The following is a 26,602-nucleotide window of genomic DNA, read 5'->3' as shown; positions in this document are numbered from 1 at the left end:
ACTGAGTCCTCAGCCTGACTCTGCCTGCTCTGTAGCAAGGGCTCTGCACGCCCCATGGCTTGTGAGCACTTAGCTGCTCCTGACCACGCTCTGTCATGCCCTGTGAGCCATCTAGATCCTGTTTCCTTTCTGCTCCGGACTTGGCTTGTACTCTCTCCCTCTCCCCTTGATTATGTTGTAGCTGTCACAGAAGTTCCATGTCTTCCAGTGTGCTGTTTGCTACAGCATCCATACTCTCTGTGACCACCGAAGCATCTTTCTAAAAGGGACCCATCGTGCCCCTGCTTAGAAATCCCCGACTCGCTTCTTGCACTGAGGTTAACATACAAAACGCATGATGTGTGCATTCTCATTTCCAGCCCCTCTTGCTTCTGCTGGGCCCCATCAGTGCCCTTGTTTGTGTGACGCAGAGGTGCTTGGGTTTTCTTGAAGGTAGCATGTTGCTTTTGGCCTCTGTGCCCTTGGTTTGGGAAGCTGAGTTCTACGTTGTTATTTCTGGGTGTTCTTTGTTATTTCTCCGTGGCCAGCCACCCTGTACTGGGTAGGACATGCCCATGCCCGTCTCCACTTAGCTGCTTGTGCCCTCACTCCGACCTCACGGAGTTTTTGGGTTCTCTCTCCCAGGATGAATTTGCTATGTTCATCGTGCCATGACACAGGGGAAATGTTTTCAAATGCAGATTTGGATAAATGGAATCAAAGGGCCCAAGGTCCTAGGAAACATTTGTAGCTTCTGTGACCTCAGTCTTTCCCAACCACTGCGGGTGCTGAAACTGGCATTACCAAACCTCCGAAACTGCTCCTGACCAACACTTTGGAAATGATGGGTGGATCCCAAGCCCTCTGGAAGCAGAGACAGCTTCGTCTTAGGGTTTGAACCCCCAGGGTCTTCACCAAGGTGCACAGGAAATGTTTGCTTGCTGAAGCTGTGACAAGGTAGGCATAGTGACTCATCCTGAAGTAGGTGATCCTTGTAACCTCTCTCTTTAATAACTTGTTTTTATTTTATGTGCATTGGCATTCTGCTTGCGTGCGTTATCTGTGTGATATGTCAGATGCCCTGGAACTGGAGTTGCATTCAGTTGTGAGCTGCCATGTGGGCTCTCGTATTTGAATGTTGGGTCACTGAAATAGCTTACCTCTACTAGGTCCTTGGATTAAATGATACAGACAGCAGAATGGAGGAAGGGCGCTTAGGTTAGGTTTTCTGATTAGAATTGGAGCTTTCCAGTTGTTTCCAAGCTGTGCACGCATTGGAACTTTTTAACTTCTTCCAAGGCTCATTTCTCCTTGCTCTGCATCCTGCACATGGAGTGTCATCATAGTTGGAAAGAGTAGATGAGCTCATGTTTGGCCACTTCTTCTCGATAGTGGTGCTCCTCTGGTCTTCAAGGAGCCCAACAGCCCTGAGAACAGTCAAGCAAAACCACAGAAGTTGCAAATACCAGCAATGACTTGTTGTAATGCAGAAGCAACCCTTTCCATATTTAAGGGGTTTGTAGACAAAAGGGAGAGAGAATAGATAGATGGTCTCCTTCCTTCTCAAAAACAACTTCATATCTCTCAGAGAATAGAATAGGTAGGAACTAAGCGTTGCAGAAACGAAAAGTAGTAAATATTATTAGACAAGGTCTTGCTATGTAGCCCAGGCTGATCACCAACTTCCAACCCTCCTGCCTCGCCCCTCCACTACTGAGATTACAGATGTGCATCATATAACCAGGCTGAAGAGAACAGTATAATTTTTAAAGATCAATTTTATGTGGAATAAGGGTGTGTGTGTGTGTGTGTGTGTGTGTGTGTGTGTGTGTGTGTGTGTGTGTGTGTGTGTGTGTGTGTTGAGAGCAGCTACCTGCAGAGGTCAGAAGATGATGTCAGATACCATAAACCTGGAGTCACCTGTAATTGTTAGCTGCCCACTGTGTGTGATAGGAACTAAACTCTGGTCCTCTGTAAGAGTACCATACTCTTGATCAGTGAGCTACCCTCAGCTTCAAGAGCACAGTCTGGACCTCAACCATGTGAGCTGTGTGGACCTGCTGGTACCTAGCCATGCTGTACGTGGAATCTCTGTCTCTTGTTTCTCCAAGCCGAAGCCACAGACAGCTCCAGGATGCTTCTTGAGTCTAGTTCCCCCACTGATTACTTCTGCTTTTGTTTTGTTTTGTTTGTTTGTTTGTTTACCTTGATTTGACAGACTGAAAACGAGACAGCTGCCAGCAGGCAAGTGTGTAGCTGACGGCTGGCTGCCCAGTCTGGCATGCTCCATGCTTCATTAAGGCTTCCTTGCCATTGTATAACAGTGTACAATTTATTTTCCCCAAAGCTGTTTTCATCTTCGGGGATTTCAAGTTAGAATGCATATCTAGAGCCCAGAAATCTCAGAGCAATGATCCTGCCTTTTAGTTTTTGACCACCAGGAAGGTGTTCTGCTTCTCGTTAACTCCTCCTCAGAGCCTAAGGATGGTCCCTCCCTCTGTTTAGAGGGAAAAGGTAAAGAAAGCTTAGCTTTCTTTGAAGCTATATGTGGAAAGAATACTTTCCTATATGGTTCCCTCTAAACAGATAGTCTTCTCAGGCTCCTAAATATGTCAGCACAATAGATGCCTTGTTATTTGTAGATGTGCACTTCTTTTATGTATTTGTTTGTATCTGTGTGTGAGTGTGTGTGTATTCAATGTGTGTCCACACACTTCTGTGATCATGTGTATAAATGAAGATATGTTTGTCCAAGGCTCATGTGCATGCATGGAGGTCAGAGGGCAGCCTCATGTGTTCATCCTCATCTCCTGCCTTGTTTGAAAAAGTGCATCTTGGTTGTATTTCTGTTGCCAACCCCAGGCTAGCTGGCCCAAAGAGCCTCTGAGATTTTCCCACTTCTAAATCTAGCCTCATGTCCCTGCGGGAGTGGGCTAGTGTTACAGTTTCTTGCCATGGGCATCTGGTCTTTTAGTGGGTTCTGGGGATCCCAGCTCAGATCCCCTTCCTTTCAGTACAAGCAACCTCACCCTCTAATCCATCTTCCCAACTCACATGTGAACTTTAAATACAACATTAGATCATCAGTTATCGTTCAGCATAAGGTGGCCGTTAACCTGAGGTGCTTGGTCATGTTTGTAGTGCTTTATGGGAGATGTGACTATGAAATGTGTGTATATGAAGTGATAGTTTGCTTGATTACCACAGTGCTCCTGAAAGTAAGGCATGAGGTTTTCATGCTGAGTCTTTGTAGATGATATCCTTACTTTCATTAAAAATTGCGTTACATTATTTAGTTTTGTGTGTGTGTGCTTTTGGAATCCTGTGTGCCATAGAGTGCATCCATCATATAGGTCCCTTGGGATGAAAGCCAGGTCATCAGGTTTGGTGGCAAGGGCCTTTACTTGCTGAGGTATCTTACCGTCTCCTCCTTAGATACTTTGCAATGAAACAGACTCTTACATCTTTATGATCCTACTATACATTTTTTGAATATTTAGTTTTTATAGCTTTAAATAATTAAGTTCCCCATGGTTGTGTCATGACAATGAAATCAAGAGTTAAAAAAAATGCAATGCTTTTTTCTTTGAGTAGGTATTATGTTGGTTAAGATTGAATAGTTCACACCATGGTTCCATTTGGTGAGAAGCTGGCTTTGCCCAAGAGAAGAAACTGTTAGGAAATGGTCCAGTTTGAAGTCTGCATGCCTGTGTTCATATGTAACTTTTTGGGTTCATTCATGTCTCACCAGACTCCGTCACTAAGTAATCTTCCTGCATTCATATTTACGGCATCACTGAAATCTTGTGTTTTTGCCACCCTCATAAAATCCCAGTCTGGTTTTAAGGTCGGGCTTCATGCATGGAATTAACCAGGGAAAGCCTCATTTATATCTCCTGCGAAGAAGGGCCAGGGTTTCTCGCTGCCAGAAGTTTTTATAGTAATACTTTGTACCTCGGCTCTGGCTCTTACCATTAAATGTGCTTTTTATAGAGTAGCAAGTTATAAATGTAGTGCAGCTACGGCATATTAATCTTACTGCAGAGATTTAATGAGGCAGTTGTTTTGCGATGGACACTATTGGGAGACGAGAGCGACAGAGTTTTACTTCATCACTGAGCTGCAGAAATATTCCTGGCCTGGTAATAATTATAACCACATGATCACTTCATTTTTCTTTCTTTTGCTGGTGCTTTTCCATGCAAAAGTGGCTTGGAAGGAGGTCCATTTCCAGGCAGCAATGAATGGCTTAGAAATTGGACTGTTTTCGTACTAGTTTGCTGTTTAAGCTTCGATCAGGCATGGCATCTTTGTTGCAAAGAGAGAAATACGTAAGAAGAGTCTCAAGCATTCAGATAGTCCCTGCCAGTCCACTGAGATGGCTTTTAGGTATTCATTACTTTTACTTGACTTTTATATAGGTTATAAAAAAGTAAATGTGGTGAAACCTCATTTTTACATGGACAGAATAGAATTTCTGCTGCTTGGCCTTAAACTGATCCCACACTTGAAATTAATTGAAGTCCATGCCTTTATTACCTCCAACACTTTCAAGCCAGGGCAATTTTTCATTTTCCCCAAAGTTGTAATTTTATTAAACCAAGTTAAAGCAATAACAGTCCTCGAGAAGAGGGGAAGGAAAGCACTACCTGCCAGAGACCACAATGAGAGGAAAACCATGCCTCCTCCTTCAAATCCTCATCTGTAGGTAATGCTAACCAAACTGGAAACAGAAAGCCGCCATTTACTGTAGTAATAACAGTTGTCCCTCTCTTCCAAAAGTCAACCTTTGGTTCAGATCAGAAGGCTATAAATCCAGGCTCCCACAGCCCCTTTGAAAGGATGGGCTGCAAAGTTGGGTCAGCAAGTGAGATCTTGTGATGGATGTCACATGCTGGAACGGCGTCATTTTGGGGCAGCTGGAGAGAGAGATTCCTGAGGTACAGTGTGCTTTGCAGTCCCCCTTTGGGGGCATGGTAGGGGCTATGCTGCAATCCTGCCCTGTGAGATGGTTTATAGGCAACAATGTGGTTGGAAGAACAAATGTCCCTCAGGCAGCCGAGCTGGGGGCAGGGCGCCACTTGCAGGCAAGGGTCTCCTGTTTATAACCCTTAGGCTGAAGTCAGGGGTTTGAATGACTAGCAGAGTAATACAATTATTTTTTATGATTGGATCTCAAAGGACTTTATAAAAACTCCATCACTAAGGCCATGTGCAATTACTGAAGTGTAGTCACCTGTGGGAAAGAAAATGGTTGACAAAGCAAGCCTTTCTAGATGCCTTCCACACTCACTGGCATCAGGAGCAGAAACCCCTCACACTCACACCCACTGGCATCAGGAGCAGAAACCCCTCACACAAATAAACACGTCTTTTGAATGGCCAAGAAAGAATTCCTTGAGTGAGCGAGCCAGTGGAGGATGGGGAAGAATGTCTCACAAGGAAAGAGACTGAGAATCTGGTCCTCCCCACAAGGAGGCCTCATAGGCTATAATCGAACCCGCCTCCCAGAGGGTCCCACTTAAGTGTTGACCTAAAAACAAATCCGCCAGTTGGCTGGAGCATGCATCCTAAAGTTGCAGCAGAAGTGAACAAGCTTGACTGACTCTAGTCCCTGAAGGCTCCTATCTGTAAACCCAGAAGTGCAGGCAAAACATTTTTATTAGTCTTAAAATGACCCTCCCTCTAGTCACCGACAGTATGATGGAAGCCCAGGCTGGGCTCCGCTTTAGCCTGGGAGAGCAGAAGCACTGTGCATTCGCATTTGTTTGGTGTCTTTGATATTAGATTTGTGTAAAATACTCATATTCCTGAATAATGAGGAAGGTGACTTTTTAGCCTTTCTCTCTGCGTATTACTTAAAGTATTCAGTCTCCTTATTTGAAAACAAACAGATCTGCAAGCTTGATGCATAGCATCTAAATAATCACATTAAAATTCAGAACCAACACCCACATTTCCCTGAATGCTGTCAGTTTTTTTTCCAGAAACTGGAAACTCATGCTAAGCAAGGTAGAATATTCAGTGTGGACCCTGCTCCCAGCAAGCATTTACTGCTGTGGGGTTATTTGCCGAAGTGGGACAGTCATTCCCTTTTCTGAATTGCCCTCTGTGTTGGCAGTCTGTTCCTACTTGGCTTCAGTCTGTGGGAGATCTTTGGACCATTACCAAAGTGTTGAGTCTGTAACTCCAGACAGAACAGTTGAAGGCAGGAAACACCAATGTGGTGGGTCATAACGTGTCAGTCTTGGAGAATGTAGGCATGTGGATGCTTTTTACATTTGGAGGTAACTGCTCAGTTACCATTTTGCAGACAAAATACCAGGAAAGGACCTTTCCCCCTTCTCCTTGAAGGCATTTTCTTCCCATTAAATAATATTTGCTCAGCACTCAACTGGAGATGTTGCTGGCCTGGAGAGAAAACAACATAAAAGCAAAGGATCTTGTTAGCCTTCCTCCACCGTGCCCAGGACCAGTGGGACTTCCAGTGTATTGAGATGGTCATATGGAGGGTCTTCATGTAATAATTTTCTGGATGGCAAATCAAACCAAATTACTAATTACTTAAATATCATAATCCCTAAAATGAACAGATGTAAAATGACTTGCTGTTTGAGATGGGTATCTGGCTTTTCCATGACCCAGTGAGATTACTCTATACATTGAAATAGAAGTCAATTTTGGTTTCTCTAAATCATTTGAAGGTACTGAGGATGTTGAGTTTATTTCAGAGTCAAAGGGATCTTTGAACAGACAGACAGAAAGGGGTGTGCTGTAGGTTCTTGGAAGTATGCAACCTGCAGGTTAGCAGACGGCCCCTCCTTCCTGCAGGAAGGCACAGTGGCAATGTCTATGGGCTTTCTAAGAAATAGTCGGCAAATGTTGGCCTTGTGAATTCTTGATTGTAGCATTTCAAATATTCAATGAGATATTAAATGTCTCATTTAAATAATCCAGTATTGCATAATCATTTAATAGTTGAATATTGAATATGTGGCTCTAGATAGTGTAGCATACATTATTTTAGACACCTTTCTGTATACATAGCCCATTTGTAATGTTCATTGATTAGACAAGGTCTTAAAGAACATAGAAACTCTGGACTGGGGATACAGCTCACCTGATAGAGTGCTTGCCTAGCATGTACAAAGCCGTGTTCCATCTCCAGCGCTGCACAAAGCAGGCCGGGTGCTGACTGCCTCTTATCCTAGCACTGGGGAAGTTCAAGGTTATCCTCAGCTACATAGTGAATTTAAGGACAGTCTTGGCTCCATTAGACTTTGTTACAAAAAATAGATAAAAAGCTTGGCTTGATTGGAAATATACTGTTTCTCTTCTGGTTGTGGAGGACTTTTCTATTGTTAGAAGTAAATATCCTCCAGTGTAAGCCATTGATGATACGATCCTAATTTCTCCTGAGGTAGTTCTTGTTCCTCCCTTCTTGCCTGCCCACCCTCCCCTTTCCTTTTCTCACATCCCCCCCTTTCCATTTCTACAGAGGAGAGCAAAGGCACTAGGGATTTGGGGAGGTACTTCTCTTCTTTGCCATACATACATACGTGTATACATGTGTGTGGTTTTGGTGATTGAACTAGGTAGACTGTTCTACAGTGAATCAAGCCACAGCATATATAATCTACATATGGGACTCTCAGTTAATACAGTTTCTGTGACTTTATCTGAGAATACAGATAGGACTATATTTAGTTTGCACAACATGTAGCTTTGCCACATTGATAATGCTGTCTTAGATTGTTGACTCGATTGCAATTAAATTGTTGTTCATATCTTTGTTTTTTCTGTACAATTTGGAAATCCAAAGACAGAGCAATTTGTTTCACTTGCATTTGTGCCTGGAAGGATGCTTGGCTGGGAGGCAGAGCTTGCTTTGCTATCCCTGTATCACAGATAATGGAGTAACTGTGCATTTTGACCAGTTTATAAGCAAAGGTCAACTTCTTGCCTATGGTAATTAGCTTCGCTGATTCTAGGCTTTTGTATGATCTGATAATTTCCCATGAAAGAATACATTTAGCAGAAAGGGGTTCATTCTTGGAAGTAGTTTTTTTTCTTTGCATTGAAGACTGTTTATTTTAAGTGATTTACCTTTCTCTTTTAATGAGAAAACTCCTAAAAGGTGGTTAAAAAAGACCAATGAAGTTTAAGCATGGTTTGTTTGAAGGGGTTGGTGTATGAGAAGGCCTATGTGGTGGGGAGAAAAACTCGGCTGATAATAAAAATGAACACTTTCGATCCTCTGTATCACACACAGCGACCAAGCCCTCTGTCGCAGCTTCCAGGGAAACTAGTGCTTTTGTTTCTGGTAGCAAGAAGATGAAACCTTACTTTGTAAGAACCTGTCTTCGAAGCCCGTACTTACAGTCTTGATTTTCTTTCAGACCCCAACTGTAAGCTTGAAGACAAGACTGAAGATGGAGAGGCAATAGACTGTAAGAAGAGGCCAGAAGACGGTGAGGAGTTGGAGGACGAGGCTGTGCACAGCTGTGACAGCTGCCTCCAGGTGTTTGAGTCACTGAGCGACATTACAGAGCACAAGATCCATCAATGCCAACTGGCAGGTAAACAGCGCTGACCACTTCCCTGCTCCTCACCCTGCTCCGGTCCTGATTGTTTCCTGCCACCTTGTTCCTTTGTGTGGTTTTCGCTCCCAATTATTTTACTCTGCACACTTGAAATCCTAGGCAAGTCTATCAGGGGTGTCCAACCTTATGACCTAGAGACAGGATGGGGCTATCCTCAAGTACACTGGGTTGCATTCTTAGCCAACCTGGGATGCATACTGTTTCTGAGTTTTATGTTGGACACTCCTGACAAGAGATACTTTTGTAAACATTCCAGAATGGTTGTCTTGGGTGACCTCAGTGTTGTAGTTCTTTAAGAGTTTTGAGTTGTGAGTATATGTGTTTATATGAATGCATATACATATATACATACATATATCTGTATATACACATGCATATAATTTTGCTTACTTTTTTACTCCGATGTTAGGAATAAAGTGGAGTATTAGATGACTAAAATAAAACAAAACCCCTTTTAAATATTTTTCTAAGATTGTCAAAGTCTATTAACTTATTTTGGCTTAAATATTATCTCTTCAGATAAACCTTTCCTGAACTTGGTCTGTCTAATCACACACCCTTTTGTGTTCTTTTAAATGCCCACTCATTAAGTCCCAGAACTTATTTTATTGTCACTGCTGTTGGGTATGGTCTTAGTGACTTTTCTGTTGTTGTGATGAAACAGTATTATGGTAAACAACTTGGGATGTAGGAGCATCACATAGCGTATAGTCTATCAATCAGGGAAGAAAGGACAGGAACTCAAGGCAGGAATCTGGAGGCAGGAACTGAAGCAGAGGCCATGGAGGATGCTGCATCCTGGCTTGCATCCATGGCTTGTACAGCACCCAGGACCACCTGCTCAGAGGAGATAGCTAGGCTATCTCATCAGTAGTGAATCAAGCATTTGCTTAACAGACTTGCCTACTGGCCACTGGAGACGTTTTCTCAATCAAGACTGCCTTTTTTTCTAGATGATGCTAGCTTGTGTCAAATTGACATAAAAACCAGTCAGCACAAGGTCCAGGGCTCCACACGGGCTCCACATGGGTGCTTCCACTGAGCTGTGTCCCAGCCCTTACTACTCACTATCTCAATACTACAGTTCTCTCTATGTGCGCTCATTCCCTGCCTCCACCATTAGACCTTGAGCTTATGAGGGGCTGGAACTGTGTCTTCTGCATCCTTGCCTCAGCTGGCTAGTGCCGGGACTTCACAAGCCTCTCACTAAGGCTGCCAGGATACTCCGCTGTGCTGTTCACTGGAAGAGGAAAATATAACGTCCACCGACACACAGCATGTTCAGTGTAATTGCTGAATAAAGCTGAAACTTGGATTTTGTACCTATTCCTCCTTAAAATTATAGTTGTCTTTGATTTCCGTATATTCTATGTCTCAATGCAACTAGCTGTTCATCAAAAGTATTTGAGAGATATTTTGTTCACAGGTGCAGATTTTACTTTTTTATCCTATCCTTATTCACTATATAATATGCACAACCTCTTACCTAGAATTTATCCTCTTACCTAGCATTTATATTAAAGGTCATGGTAACAGAGATGGCTTAGAGAGTGTACATGTACAGGAGGACATGAATAAGGACATGAAGATTCGATACCATTTTGTATAAGGGACGTAAGTGCCTGTGAATAGTGGTATCTGCTAGGCAATGAGAACTTAACCCTCATGGCTACCAAGGGTGACCAGACACCATGCAGGGACACACTGTGTTTGTTGGTTGGCTACACAACCAGTAGGCCATGCGATTTCTTCCCTACTGTTGGCCACATGTCCTCTGCCACTCTCTATTTGAAGCTGCCACAGTTCCTGTATCCCTGTGGGCAGATCTCTCCTTTTCCTTCTCCTGGTTTTTTTTCCTAGCATGGTCTTCCTTCCAGTAATGATGGTCAGGAAATATATTTATTAGACAAGTTGTTCTCCAACTGTTTTCCTAGAATATTTATATTTGTGTAAGATTTTAATGGGTGTTTCATTTTAACAAGGTTTCCTGAGCAGATTATTGTGGCAGCGTTGAATGGAATCCAGGTAAACAGTTCTTTATTAAAAAGTTCACCATGGCTCATCTCTTCAAGAGGGGCGGTGCAGTGAGCAACTTTATTAGGCCATACAACATTTCTTTCAGAAAAGGCTTCCTTTTTAGCCTTCCCTGGCTGGCCTGGAACTCACAGCGATCCTTCAGCCTCTGCCTCCCGATGCTAGAGTTAGAGGCATGGGCCACCACACTGGCTGGAATGATGCATAGTGACCATTTACCTATCTTTGTAACCTTATGAGATTTTTTAGGGTAACTTTTATTGTGATATTATTTCAAATGTACAGAAAATTTAAAAAGTAATTTGAAGAATTCTTCTGTGTTAGTTAGTTGGCTCATCAATCGCTTACATTTTGTATTATTTTTCTTTGCTTCTCCTTTCTTCCCTGTCTTCACTCCTGCTTACAATTATTTTCTTAATATTTGAAGGTGGTCGAAATATCACATCCCTAGAAACGTAGCTCTTGTGTTTTCTAGGGACCCCTCCGTTCTTCTGACCACTGTGTAGTTACCAGATTCAAGAAAGTTAAAGTTTATTTAACAACAAATGTCTAATAAATGCTCTTTTTGTTCTCACTGAATCGCAACAACTTGGTCCTTTATAACTTTTTCTGTTTTGCTTCATCCTGAATGTAACATTTAATCACCATGTCTCTCTGTCTGGTCTAATCAAGAATTCTCTGTCTGGTCTAATCAAGAATTCCTCTCCACCTTTGTTAGTATTTTTGAAGGGTGCCTAACAGACTCTGTAGGATTGCCACCAGTTTAGGTTTGTCTGTTTCCTCATGGTCACATTCAGGTTCTGTGCTGTGGTAAGGACACCGCTATGATATTACATCCTCCTTATTCATTGCACCCGGAAGTAAATGGTATTAGTTTGTTCTAGAGATGGTGATGTTAGCACTGCACACTTGTTTTCCATGGTGTTCATCAATATTTTATTTTTTTAAGATTTATTTATTTATTATGTACACAGGCCTGCATGTATGCCTGCATGACAGAAGTAGGCACCAGATCTTATTACAGATGGTTGTGAGCCACCATGTGGTTACTGGGAATTGAACTCAGGACCTCTGGGAGAGCAGCCAGTGCTCTTACCCTCTGAGCCATCTCTCCAGCCCCAGTGTCTGCCAATCTAGTCTAGTGTAACTTACTGTTTCCCCTCCGTATACAGTGCAAGGGTAATTCATGAGAAGATTCTGTCATGCCTCAATTCCACTGTTTTTCTTCATTGGCATAATCTTTGTTACTTGTTGGCTTATTAGTATTTCTTTTCTTATTCAGTTGTTTATTCATATCATTATTGGTTTTTAGATGACTTTATTCAGTGATTCATAGATCATTATATGTATGTATGTGTATGTATATATCTATGTATCTACCTATGTATCTATGTGTCATCTGTCTGTCTACCATTTATCATCTATATATCCATCCATCAACTATTTGCTGTCTGAATGTTCATTTATTAATCATCTGTCAATCCATCCATCCATCCATCCATCCATCCAGCCATCCTCTATCTATCTTTGCATGTTGGGAATCAAACACAAAGCCTTATGCTAGATAGGTCTGTACTACTGAACTGCACCCCTAGCTCACTATGAATATTTTAATGTATTATTATCCTAGATTTAGCCAATGAGAATGGATTCAAACTATGTATTTTGGTGTCTGTTTAAATGTCTCTGTCATTATCTGGGGGAACTTGCTTTGTTTCTGGGACAAACAAAACCTCTGGGTCCTGTTCTTTTCTTGTCCAGCTGTGTTCTGTAATCAATGTCTTCTTAGTGATTATCACTGTTTTTAGTTTTTGATAGGGTAATGTGATATCAGGGTTCATTTAAAGAAACATAGTATTTAGAAGTCAAGACATGAGTTCTGTGTGCTCAGTGCCACATCTTCTTGTCTATAGAGCTCTCAGCTAACTGAACTAGGATGTATACATATATGCTAATATAGTTTGTAATATATACTTAATATCATCATAACCGACATAACCTACACATACACAAGTGTATGCATCTATATGTATTTTTCTTGAACTCTAACAAAAGCCCTGTGTTTGTTTTGATATTTCCTATTCAACCCAACATCTCAAGCATATCATCCTTTTTTTCCTGTCCTTGCCTTCTGTCTGCTATCATCTTCAGTGTATGGACTCATTTGCTTGAGCCTAGAATACACAGTAAGTAATTCCATAGTGGTTGACTCATATAACCATGATAAGTAAGTCAACCAGTTAGGGCTAATATCTTTTGCAGTTGGTTAAGTCTATATTTTAATGCATTATTAACATAGATAAAATTAATAAGTCATGAGTGTGCAGTTTGATGAATTTTGGCAATATGTACACACTTATGTCCTGCACCCATTTCCCATTAGATGTTCTCTTCCCTCCCAGGCCCCTCTGTCCCTTCCTCACTATTAGTGCCTTATCCTAAGTACCCAGGCCTTCTGAGATCTTTAACTGTAGATTCGTTTAGCCTACTATAAATGGGACCATACACTGTGAGATACTATGAACTCTTCTCTGCCCCAGGGCCTTTTGTGTGGTGGGTTAAGGAAATTTTGATGCTTTTAAAAAGTATTTTTGTTGTTGTTTTTCATTGTTGAAAATATTCTGCATGTTCAAATACTACTGCTGTTGTGTGGCTGTAGTGTAATTTATTCTGTTGTCTTTTTGTTGGATGTTTGGGTACTTTCTCTTTTCCATTTTGGTTATTCTGAATTAAGTTAAAGTGGGCAACCTACCTTTATATGGGCTTATGTTGTAATCTGCTTGGGCTGATGACACAGGAGTGAGGAGCTGGGTACTGAGGAGGGCAAGGAGGGAGGGTATGCCTGTTTGTGGACACACTTGTTCCTAAGATGGTTGATTCACTTTGTACCGCTGCCAGTAAGGGGTCAGGCTTCCAGCCGTCATGTGACCACACCAATGTTCACACTGCTATCTTCTCAATTCTGTCTTTCTTTGGGGTATAAATTTGTCTTCTTTATGGATTTGCTTATGGCTGCCAGTTCATACACATTAAAGTTAAACTGGCTTTTTGTTTAATGGCTCTTTTCCTTAGAACAGAATTTTGTGAATATCCAGAACCTTACTGTATAGCCCTGGCTGGCCCATAATTTACTATGTAGATCAAGCTGACCTCAAACTCTCAGGGATACATTTACCCCTGCCTCCTGAGTGCTGGGATTAATGGAATGTTCTGCCAAGTTTATCTGAGTGTCCTGTTAAATACAGATAATTAGTAAGATGCTGTTTTTAGGTGGATGACTGGAACATGAAGCTTTTCACTCATGTAGAATAGTGCTTACATTAGCACCAAACCATGGACGTGCACTGCCTAGTATATACTAAGCTATTGGGAAATATTTTCTAAGGTGAGAAAGGGTTGTCTGTTCTGTTTCAGGTGACATTTCATTCATTCATTTGGTCATTCTTTTATTCTTGTGGTATTTGGAATCATATCAGGGTATCTTGAATGCTTCGCAAGCATTCCACCACTGAACCACATCCCCAATCCCAAAGCTGTTTGAAAACTGGATAGTTGTAAAGTAAGCTCCGCAGCCTACTTAGTGAGGATGCACTTTTTACAGAGTGCCTGGCTGATACTTGTATTTATGTTCAACTTCATGAATCAGAAGACAAACGAAAGATCACTTCGGTCTCCTCTGATTTAATGGTATCTGCAGAACACAGTATGGCATGAGACAGCTAATATTTATGGGTTGAGTACTTTTTTTAAGTAATGAAATATTTGGTCTCTCCTTGGTCTAAGGCTTTCAGAAAGCTGGGATCTGGCCTGTGTTCACATAGCACCACAGCATTTTAAAGGTCAGAGAACAAAAGTGACTTACTGAGTCATGTCAGAGAAGGACAAATCTGATGGGCTTCCTTCCTATGTAAAAAAGATCAAAGGAGTAAGTAAAACCAAAGAATGATGGTGTGTGGTCATGGTGATGATGATGGTGTGTTTGTCTGTCAGTGGTTCTTAGCCTGCCAGTCAAGACCCCTTTAGGGTTTGGACGGCTCTTTCACAGAGATCATCTAAGACCATCAGAAAACCCAGGTACTTACATTACAATTCATAACAGTAGCAAAATTACAGTTATGAAGTAGCATGAAAATAATTGTATGGTTGGGAGTCACCGCAACATGAGGGACTGTGTTAAAGGGTCACAGCATTAGGAAGGTTGAGAACCACGGGTGTGTGCATTTTTATTGGTGGGGTGGGGGTAAGTTCAAGGGTGTGAAACCAGAGTGGAAGGCCAGAGAGTGAAGAGCAGAAATTGCAATAATCCATAATAGTTGAAGGTGTCCAAGTTGAAATTTGAGTTAGCTGTTTAGTCTTCTCTGAAGAAGATTAAAGACACAGGAAGAATTTTAATTAAAAGGGTGATGTGATGCTTTTTTATGGAAGTTAGGGCACAGCAGCCTTGGGTTATCCTCCAGCTGCTGCAGTGAGCTCTCTGGGTACCACCTGTTAAAAACCTCTCTATAGACAGAGCACTAAGGTAGCAAAGGGGGGGCATTGGTGTTTCATGTCTTCAGTCTTGCTTGACTCAGTTTTCGTTGGTTCTGTTTTTTTTTTTTTTGGTTTTTTTTTTGGTTTTTACGAGACAGGGTTTCTCTGTATTGTTTCGGAGGCTATGGGTCCAGCCCGGCCTCGAACTCACAGAGATCCGCCTGCCTCTGCCTCCCGAGTGCTGGGATTAAAGGCGTGCGCCACCACAGCCCGGCTGTTGGTTCTGTTTTTAACCTTATGACCTGCTTATGTCTTTGCTGTCTTGCCTCTGGTTCGTGTCGTTCTCAGACATTCGTAAGTCATTTCCTGTCTCCATCCACCCCGTTTGTTCTTCTGTGTGATTCGTGGCGTCTTAAGGAATTTCCAGTTATTCTTTGATCCATGTGGACTCCCTCCCTTCTGTTCATCTTGTTGCCTTTACTTAGCTGCTTGGCTGTGCCCAGCTAGACTATAACCTGGAGGTATTTCCATGAATAATTTGTGTTAAGGAAGAGTGAATTCTGAGTAGTGTGTTGCAGTGCTTAAATGTAGAGCAGAATTAGACAAGAAAGAAGCCATATGACTCCATTTGCAAAACAGAAAACAGGTACCTGATGGCCTGGGCCATCTGAAGCTCACTCAGCATCTGGGGGTTTCTGGGTTCTGCTGTGAGATAGCCAGAGAGATCACACCTTGTGTCTCTCTTTCTCTTGGCTGCAGGATTTCTTGGTGATTTCACATCTATTCCTTTGGTGACTTTTGTCCCCAAGGATGATGCAGATTCTTTGACCAGTCTGCCTCAATGGACACTGACCATTCCATACCAAAAGGCTTGAAATCCCAAAATAGTCCTGCTAAATCAATCCAGCCTTGAAACAAGCCACTGTAGGTGAGGATCAGGTCTCCAGTTAGACATCAGTGTGGCCTGGACTCATGGACAGTGTTACTGGAAGGGTGCAGAGATGAAGGGAGACATACACACACACTTCCAGGAACCCGAATTTTTCGAGGTGTGTGGAATGCCAGCACTACTCTGAAGGAGCAGATTTGATTTAGAGTTTGGCTAAACAGCCCCTAAAGATATCCAGGATCAAGGTGACACCCACAGATGAGATTTCCCTTCTTTGTCTCGTGGGTCTGTTTCTTTCCAGCCTGTAATCCAACATGTATGAGTAAATTACATATCATCCTGGCTTGAAGCAAGAGGGGCAAAGGTTAAGACAAACTTCAATCCTACCCTTGAGCTGGAGCCATAGGCGGCAGCCACCTGCCTGGCCCTAGCCTCGCTGTGTTTTCCTGGAGGCTGGGAAGGGAGGGGAGGCAGCCCTCCAGTGCTGTTGGGACTCTGATGCAGAAGACAGATTATCAAAATATATATTTACTGAAGGAAAAGCACAGAGAACCTTTCATTGTGCTAATCCACAAACCCTATCATTTCTTGCCAATTCCCTCAGGGGGCGGGGAGGGCTGTGAGGCAGAGGGGTCTCATCACAAGACTCAACAAAGATTTAATAGCAGGGTGCTGTGGGGAAGGCTGAGATTACGGGACTTTATTATGCTTACAAAACGGAGTAGGAACCAGCATTGTAAATCATCGAGACTAAGCTACACTTAACCGGATAAATGTGTAAAGTGCATTTGGTAATACGGCCTGCTCCTTGTTCTCTGTCCTCTCTCTCTCTTGTCTCCTGCTAATTTGCAAACTTGAGTTGTCTGCTAAGTGCTCTTTCTCGTCATTAATGTGAATTGCTTGGGTGCATATGCAGAAAATACCAAGTAGACAGTGTTAGTTCTTAACCCAGCGTCTGTCTGTCCACCCGCCATGCCTTTAGTAGTTTGCTAAGTAGATATCCACATGACAGGAAGGCTGATTTTTTTGGGGGGTGGGGAACATATGTTTGCAAATCAGATTTGTAAAGCTCTAGCCAGATTTGAAGCTACATTTTTAATCCCTTCTCTTCATTCTTTCTCTTTTTTTAAAGTTTTTTTTAGAAATTCATACATGATAACTGTATTTATGTCACTTCTACTCTTTCTCCTTCCCCTTCCAACTCCTCCCATCTCCACCTCCTCCTTCAAATTCATGGCCTCTTCTTCATTAATTGCTATTACATGTGGTGTGTGAGTGTGTGTACAATCTACTGAGTCCATTTGTTGTTGCTTGGAGGACTATATGTTTTAAGTCTGACTACTTGGGATTGGATAACTTATCTGGGGGCTCATCCCTGGAGAAAATTGATTCTCCTTCTCTCAGGAGTTCCTCCCTCCCTCCCTCCCTCCCTCCCTCCCTCCCTCCCTCCCTCCCTCCCTCCCTCCCTCCCTCCCTCCCTTAGTTTCTTTATTTCTGGTCTCAGGTAAGTGTTATACTGCTGAGCTGTGTCTCCAACCCACTTTGTTGTTGTTATTATTTTTACTCTTGAGGCAGGGTCTCTCTGCATCATTCACTATTATAAACAAGGCTGACTTCCAAGCTGAAGTCCTCCTGCCTCAGCCTCCCAACTAGCTGGGATTATGGGTGTGATCTCATGGGCGCCACTTGTTTCTACACTAACAGTGTTCCCGTATTGCTTTACACTTTTTGAGGAGATGGATTGAGCAGATGAATGATTGTTGTATAAAATAGCATGTTCACTTGATTTTATTTTCAGAGTTAAACTTTCTAGAATCTTAGGTTCTGAGAACTGAAAACTTCCAGATACGTGGAGCATTAAGATAACTTTGTTTTTGTTTCCCAGAGAGAATCTTTTGAAACTGAAAACGTGTCTGCAGGTGTTGTGTGGCCGTGGTGAACTAAATACTAGGTGGTTCTTCTTCTGACTCCAGTTCTGCTGGCAGGACAGTGAGGGGAAGTGTGACTTTGTAGAACTGGTTAAAACTGTACTTACAACCAACCCAATTTTGCCATTTTTTCTCAGAAAATCATAAGTTGCTGTAATTATGCAAACCAATGTGTTGTTTAAGAAACTTCATATTAATACGAGCCATTTTAAGTTTCATTTGCATATTTCCATATTAAGCTGTATTAATCCATTATGCCTTATTAATCATTTATATAACTTAATTATATCTATTCTAACTATATTTAAGGTAGTATAAGTTTTATTTGTAACTTCCCTTTGCTTAGATGAATTTGCGGCATTCTACCTAAAATATTCCCATCCTGGTAGCCTAGCTGAATGTTTCCCCGAATGAAATACCTGCTTGCAGGCAACAGTGTCCTGGGCCTTCTGAATAGGTCCCCTTGGCATGTGCATCTCAGCATGGAGAGCAGTGCTTCTTAAGCCTTTTTGGCAACATGTTAATATGTATTTTCATATGCCTTTATTGACACACCACATGCACACACACACACACACATTGCATAGCAAGCATAGAAGTAAAGGGAAAACCCATAAAGGTGAAATAAATATAGTTTACTATAATTTTGCCATTTTAGACTCCCAGCCTTGCTTGCTTTATTTGCTCTCATCACTGTTAGACCCGAGAGAAGGCACTTCACAGACCAGCAGAGGCTGAAGGTCCTGGGCGGGGTCGGTCTCCACGGTGGGTGTAGCCTGGGACTTGTCCTACTGCCCCGTTGCTGTCAGTATTGTTCAGCTGACGTTGGACCTGGCCCACTCAATTGTCTCCTTCTCCCTCCTCTTTCACACAGCAGCTGCAAAGCTCCTTCTAGGAGTGCAGGGCGGGGCCGGCCATTTTCTTGTCGATTACCTGTGTTTGCCCATCAGCATCCTGCAGTTTTCTTGCCTAGAACTTTTGAAGTCAGTTGTGAAAGTTGCAGACCTGAATTAGATTAGTTAAATAAGGTGGTCCCCAGATCTATTTCTCTGGAGAGAACTGACTGTGTACCATTACAAAGGATAGAAAACACTTCAGCTGACTGGAGTCGGAGTTATCTTGCTCTCAGGAAGATTTGTACTAGAATGACTTTTCCAAAATTTATTAGTAACCACCTGTAATTGATTCTGAATTCTGGATAGCTCGTGAGTGAACTTTCTCCGTTTTGGGGAGTCAGTTCATTTTTTATTCACCTGCAGTAAACACTTGTTATTTCAGCACTGGTCCTGTTTGCTATAGCAGATTAAAAATAATTATGACCTCTTTTGTGTGTGTGTTTGCGTTGGGGCTGTGGCACTATGGCACACGTGTGGCAGTCATTGGACAGGTTGGGGGAGCTGATTATTTGCTTTCACTGTGTGTGTCCTGCGTTTGAGTTCAGTCATCAGGTTCCCTAGCAAGCCTTTTTCCTGTTGAACCATCTTGCTGGCCCGATTTATTTATTTATTAAGAGTAGCAAGCTTTTTTCCTGTTGAACCAATTCGCTGGCCTATATTTATTTATTTATTTAGAGTAGAATTCTAAAAAGTGGAGGTTCCTTGTCTGGCAACCTCATGTTAACATGCTTGTGAAACTATCTACTTTAACATAGACACTAAATGATGTGAGATTCACGCTTGTGAAATTCTGGACTTCAGCACAGACGCTAAATGGTAGGAGATTCCCTTTGTCCTGAAAGCTCTTAGCAACTGGGGCTGCTGTGGGGCCAGGCAGATGAAGCCTGCTTTCTTACTGTAGCTGATGGTACAGTGCATGCATTAGCTTTGTTAAACCAAATAGCTCGCATGCCGAAAGGCTGGCTTGGGAAAGCTTTCGTTGTGCCCTGCATTTCTGCGTCACTCTTGCTCGGTATTCCCGCTCACAGCCTGCCGCCTTTTCCTAAGCTGTGGGTGACAGGCTAGCCGAGTGTGAGCAAAAGCCTCCGGAAGGTTGCACTGCGCAATGGAAAAATGAGTGGGGCATGCACTTAGCGTCCACAAGAAAACCCAACTGGGCTCTCCTTCATTAATCCTAACCATACTCACAGTAATATGTTCTCTGATTAACTCTCGCATTTAAAAATGGTATTTGAAAAGTGTTAAGGCTTCAGAAAAAAATTCATGAATCTGTGTGTTCAGAATGGTACATTTGAATGTCTGGTTTTACGAAATGGCTTTACCTTCATTGTTTAATTGAGAATGAACATCTAGTGATCTAATCGTTGTGTAACTGGGAATGAATATCTGGTGGTCTAATTGTCTGGTTTCAGTATTCATTTGCCCCAAACTTGTAAATAAAATGTCAGGAGCACAAACCATGGGAGGATATCTTTAAGAACTTCTAGCATGTCCTTGATGGCCATTGCTGGTGATTAAAGCTGTCAGCGTGTCCCCATGGAGATGTGTAAAAATTGTAAACCAAGAGCTGTATGTGGGACACGAAAGCCATGTGGTCTTTTGTGGGAAGATGGATTAAAAGAGACCCACAGTTTCCTATGTCCCCTGCAGCCATGCCACCTCCTTGGCAGCAGGACAGGACCGTGGGCACAGACAGGCTCACTTGTTGTGTAGCCCCGTATAGGTGTAAAAACACACGCTCCAGAACAAGACAGTGAAACTTTTCCAGTTTTGCCTGAGCACACTTGATTCTGTTTTAAAGGTCATTCCCCTTAAGACTCTGTAACTGACATCTGTTTCTTTCTTAGACTGTGGGTTGCTAAAGAAATCTATGAAAAGTAGACTCACTTCACACCCTGCTCTTTGTGCTAAGCCCCTGTCTGGGGAGCCTGTCTTCAGGGACTGGCAGCAGTGTCACAAAGATCAGTGACCTCTTAATAGGTCTTGGAGGGGAAAGCAGGAATCCTTCTACCCTGCGCCTCAGGGCTCAGTTTCTTTAAACTTCAAGGCATCGGACTGGAACTCTCCTCTCCTCCTTTCCTTCGGCTGTACCTTCAGGGGAAATTGATCGATTAGAAGTGATTATTCCACAAACTCTGAACCCTTTCCCCCACCTCTTTGTTCCAACTGGAGCTTCTCAAAGTTTAAAGGGATCGTGCCTCCTGGGTAAATGGTAGGATGAATGTAGGTAGATTATTGGGTAGAACTCTTTGAACACACATTAGAAGTGCTCAAAAATATATTCGTAACTGTAGGAAATATCTGAAAAGCAAAAGGGGTAAGGAAACATTTGTTTCAATATAATTATAACGTAATTGTGTGGGATATTTTTGGGCCCGTGATTAGCTGTTAGGATGTTGAATCACAGTAGTAAGTCAAAGTAGGGAAATAGCAGGATCAGCTCAGGAATGGGCAAACTGACAAAATCAGGGCAGCTACTACAACCCTATCGGGACTGATGACGACTCTAAATGACTGGGTTTGTGCGTGTCCTCTGTTAAGCACTGCAGGACTCTATTAACAAATGGCTTTCATTGTTTCCTAATGTCTCTGTTTAACAACAAATGATGATATGTGGATATTGTTTTGCATATGCAATATGATTAATTGACAGAGACTTTAGAGCATCCATGATTAAATTTCTGATTACATCAAGTTTTTCCTTTAAAAAACTATAATTCTTTGACTCTGCCCTCTACTTCTCAAGCCCTCTTGGCTTAGCTTCCTTATGGACGAGGACAAGCAGCTGATGAGCTCCACCAGCTTCAACCCTTGCAGGCTTGCATAACTGATAGAGAGATGCATGCCGTGGGCAATCCAAGTAAACACTCCACTTGGTTCTTGAGAAGTGTCCACTTAGAAGTCAGACTTTCTAAACAGGATTCCAGTTGGTCTGGAGACACACCCATTTTCTGGTCTCTTTCTCTAGGTGATGAAGGCTACTTCACTTTATGTGGCTTCTTGAAATAGGGCCAGTTTTAATAACACTTAGAGTTCTTGCTCGGCCCTCCATGTGGTCCCTGGATACTGGAATGGAGGGTGACTGGTCATATCTGGGTGGGGTAGTGATTACGAAAGCAGAAAATTAAAGTAAGACCAGCTCCCAGCCCTTGCCTTCTCCATGGTTCTCAAAAAATAGACATTTTACAAAGTTGTCACTGCTCAAATGATTTGAAAACAACACCATGCTTTTAGAAAACACTCATGCTTATAGAAAAAAATGTACTATGTGTTCACACACAAAACTATATTTTTGGCTGTATCAATAAAACATTTTCCACTTAATTTATGAATTATTTAGAGTGTGTATTTTTATTACTCAGACTGCCTTTAAACTTAACTTTCTATAGTCTAATTTATGAAAATGTTCCCCATTGTAATTAACTGATCAGGCTGGCAGTCTCCTGAGCCTGCTTTTATAATGTGTTTGAAATCTGTCAAAGCTATCATATACCTATTTCTTGTACTTAATTTTATTTTCTATAAAAAGTATTTTCTTTTTACCAGTGTTTTATAGTTATTATCAGAAAGCCATGTGTCTGCTGGCTATATAAGTTGGTTTAATATTTCACATTTTATATTCTATATTGTCATGCTCTCAAAAAGAAAGTTTTACATACAAGTGAACAGTTGAGTTGTGGGTATATATTTATTTTTCCCTTCTTGCTCTTCTGAGAGCGTTTCCCCCTGTAACTTAATACTTCCTCTTCCATCACTTTGCCTTTCCTCTTTTCCCAGTCTCTTTTCAGGGCACCAAGCTCAGCCCAGTGGCTCTCAACCTCCCTAATGCTGTGACCCTGTAATATAGCTCCTCATGTTGTGGGGACCCCAACCATGAAACTAATTTTGTTGCTACTTCATAACTGTAATTTTGCTACTGTTATGAACCATAATGTAAATATCTGATATATGATTTCCGTGAAAGGGTCATTCAACCCACACAGGGGTCGTAACCTACAGTTTGAGAAGGTACCTAAGTGGTCCATCTTCTATAGCTGTTGGCATCATACTGCTGTTTGACCTGAAATCAACGATACCCGCCCCATCACTCTGTACCTCCAGACTTCCATTAGTATAGTTTCCTTCTGTGAGCAAACTACCTGCCCTTTGTAGCTCAGTTGTCCTCCTGTCCATCACGAAAAGCAAAGAAGTATTATCTCCAACTTAATTTTTGTTAGTGTTCACTCACAGGTAGAGCTCATTAGTTCCTAACTGCAAAATAGTGATAATCTTCCTCTTGTGAACACAGGTTCACCACTGACCAATGCCCATGGATTCAAATGTTCTTACAAGAACTAGGTGTTGTAGCTGGGCTTCACATAATGCTGTCCAGTACCCACTTCTACATGCAGGACACTCGTGTAGTCAGTAGCATGCCTGCCCAAGTTCCTGTATTTTGTTTATCAAGGTCCTGTTATTTGACTATTATATTTGTGATCTTAAGTTTCCAATAATGGCCTTGTAAAGGTCTGATCCCCAGGGAGAACTACAAGAGGTGGGGCTTAGTGGGAAGTCTTTAGATCAGTGGGGTGTGCCCTGGCAGGGGATTGTAGGTTCATGGCTCTATCCTCGTTTTTGTCAGACTGGGATCTTTTTCTCTGGTGTGTTCTCTCTGCTGTTGTTATCTGACACCTTGTCCAGATTCTTAAAAGTACCTGATCCACTTGGACATGAACTATAACCTCAAAAAAATTGAATGAGAATAGTTTTAGTAATGAAATAACTCAGCACCTAGACACAAAGTAGGTTCTTAGAATTTAGGGCTCAGAACCTTTGGAAAGCATGATATAGGGGAGACGTGGAGTACAGTCTGGAGCTTCAAACCTGGCTTCATGGAGCATGGGGTCTTTGCAGATGAATAAGACTTAGTAAGGTAGGCCTTGTGTGTGTGTGTGTGTGTGTGTGAGTGTGTGTGAGTGTGTGTATGTGAGTGTGTGAATGTGAGTGTGTGTGAGTGTGTGTGAATGTGAGTGTGTGTATGTGAGTGTGTGTGTGTGTGTGTGTGTGTGTGTGTGTGTGTGTATGGACAGGACAGTTCTTGCTAATAGAAGAGAAAAAAAGGAGAGTAGTGGAAGGGAAACAGGAGTATTTCCTGGGCAGCTCCTTGTTGGAGAAAAAAAATAAACAAGTGTCAGGGAATCACTGAGATTTTATGGGTGTATTAGCTGTCTGCTGTATAACAAATACTCCAAGACGATTTTAGTCACAGTGCCAACTATGTATTATCTCAGATTTTCTGTAAACAAGGAATTTGGGAGCAGGATTCCCAGGACATTTTCATTTGGAGTTGTTTAGGAGGTTGCAGTTAGGTGCCGATCAGGATTGGAGTGTCCCTGAGCTTAGTCACAGGGCTGCTGACTGGAGATCTGACTGGCCTCAGGGTCTGGGCCTCTGGGGAGGAGAGCACATAACAGTGATTGGCTTTCCACAAAGTAATGAGAGAAGGGGAAGGAGGAAGAAGAGGTGGTGGAGATAAGGAAGACTGGAGGAAGAGGAGGAGGAGAAGGGATGACAGGAGGAAGAGGAGGAGGAGAAGGGATGGGAGGGGATGATGGGAAGAAGAGGAGGAGGAGCACAAGGAGGGGGAAGAGGGGAGGAGGAACAGAAGAAGGAGGACTAAGACAAGGAAGGGGAGGAAGGGTGAGGAAGGGTAAAGAGGAAGAGAGAAGGAAAAGGATGGGGATGAGGAAGAGGAGGGTAGGAGGTGTGAATTAGCTGCATCCCTTCCTAGGTAACTCCCTACCCTAGCAACTGAGCCACAGTGTCTTTCATGGCCACTCTTGGCTCTGGTACAGCAGTATCCTTTCACTGTCTGCCGATCACACAGTTAACCCTGGGGTGACATGATTTAGGTGGCAGAGGGGGGTCACTGCTCATCACCGCAATGAAGTCGGAAGAGAAGTTGGATCTTGTGACAGAGAGCCTTCCATTTGATTCTGTGTCCTCTGCATTTCAGCCATTCATTGTGTATGCATAGACATGGGGATTCTCTGTTTTATTGACTGCTACCTGCACAGTCAAGGCAGGAATCGTTCTGCATTCTAGGGAGATTTCATTGGAATATTAACTTTAGAGATGTAAGAATGTTTGATAATTACTGCTCTGAGTGGCAGGAAGCTGGGACAGGTTATATGCAGGAAGGTGAACACAAGCGTTCCCCTTGGTTCATACTACATAGAGCAGAGTAGACTGGAGAAGGAATAGAGTAGGCATTCTAGATAGGAAACTCTTCCAAATTGTGGGCTGAGGAGGTGGGACCATTCCAAGGATGGATGAGGAGGACCAAACCATAACTATCTAGGAGGCAAGACTGTTGGATGCATGGATTGGCTAGGGGTGGGCATGGTAACAAGGCAGAGACATAGGAACAGTCTGGGAACTCTGCACTCTTGCTGGGACTCCAGTTTGCTGCAGTTGATACCAGAAATGAGAAAGAAGCATTTTTTGAAGCGAGGGTGGTGGCAGCCATCTTTGCCAGTGTGAAATCTGAAATTCTCTCCTGGCTAGAACTTTCAGAGTCTCAGGTGTGTCCTTAGACCAAAGCCAAAGGTGGTTGGCCACCTCTTTCTCTTCTCGAGTTACAGTTTAGCTTTCCTTTCATGAGCATCTTTCCCACAATACCTCTAATTTTATCATTCTTTCTGATCTAGTTTTAAAAATAACTTAAGGCTTGCACACAAATATGTATGGAATATGTGGACACACGCACACATGTGTGGCTACATGTACATGTGAATGCACATGTGTGTCAAGGCCCAAGGTGGGAATTGAATATTTTCATCAATCAGTGTCTATCCTGTGTGTTGAGCTGTGACATCCAGCTGAACCTGGCACTCCCATTTCAGAGAGTGGCTACCCAGCTTGCTCCAGGGACTTCCAGGCTCTGTGTCTGTCATGCTGGAACCGCAGTGGGCCACTGCTCCCAGCCAGCTCTGTAGTGTGCTCTGGGATCTGAACTCTCATCCTCATGCTTCTGTGGCATCTCTTCAGTCAGTCCATATTCTATTTCTGTACAAAATATCTGCTCAGGTTGGTTACTACTTGAGAGTTTGGTTCCCGAATAGAAGACTTCTGTGGCTAAGGTGACTTCAGCAGCTGGTGAGGAGCACTTTGTGGTCTCCACTGAGGAGACACGCACTGGCTAGTAAGGTTTGCTAATGTTCTTTGAGATGGGGATTTCCTCAACTAGGACTTACTGGCTTCTCTGAAACCCAGCAAATTTATTCTTCGCTCTCATAGGATTAGATCAATGAGCTCCCCTCCTCTCCTCTCCTTCCTCTGTCCCCCCTTCACTGTCCCCTCCCCTCCTCTCCTCTCCTCTCCTCTCCTCTCCTCTCCTCTCCTCTCCTCTGTTCCCCCTCTGCTGTCTCTCCCCTTGTTCTCTTTCCTTTTTCACTGGTGCCCATCTCTACAGAAAATCTTATTATTAGGGAATTATTAGTTATGACTAGGAACTGTCCCCTTCTTCCACCCCTAAGCTCTCAGAACAGAAGGAAGGAAGGAAGGGAGAAAGGAAGGAAGAAAGAAATGAATTGCCAGGCAGGTTTAATTTTACTGTTCATTGCTTGGAATCTGTGACCACTCGAATCTTAACAGACCACTTTTATGGCTGACTTTCACATTGCCATTTTCCTGTCATCTTCCTTTGTATTATTTTCATTAAAAATTCCATTAGCTAAAAAGAAATCAATGTAATCATTTTGGCAGTAATTAATTCCTAGCAGTCTTCTAAAGGAGAAATGATGGTATAAAACTTGAAGGTGT

General features: G+C 42.6%; 1 protein-coding gene across 3 annotated transcripts in view; it reads left to right on the top strand.

The window, feature by feature from the left end:
* The window catches only part of Znf521 (zinc finger protein 521), a 273,658-nt gene that overhangs the window by 22,720 nt on the left and 224,336 nt on the right, over positions 1–26,602 (top strand). For all 3 annotated transcript variants that reach the window (XM_040757865.1, XM_040757864.1, XM_005065366.4), the window contains one exon: positions 8,379–8,558. Coding sequence is in view for 2 of the 3 variants with exons in the window: in XM_040757864.1 (XP_040613798.1) it covers positions 8,379–8,558 (180 nt within the window). In the remaining variant the exon portion in view is untranslated. The remainder of the gene's footprint in view (positions 1–8,378; positions 8,559–26,602) is intronic.

Source organism: Mesocricetus auratus, unplaced genomic scaffold, assembly GCF_017639785.1.
Source record: "Mesocricetus auratus isolate SY011 unplaced genomic scaffold, BCM_Maur_2.0 Super-Scaffold_100015, whole genome shotgun sequence".
In the NCBI taxonomy this organism is placed as follows: domain Eukaryota; kingdom Metazoa; phylum Chordata; class Mammalia; order Rodentia; family Cricetidae; genus Mesocricetus; species Mesocricetus auratus.
This window is presented reverse-complemented; position numbering and strand designations above follow the sequence as displayed.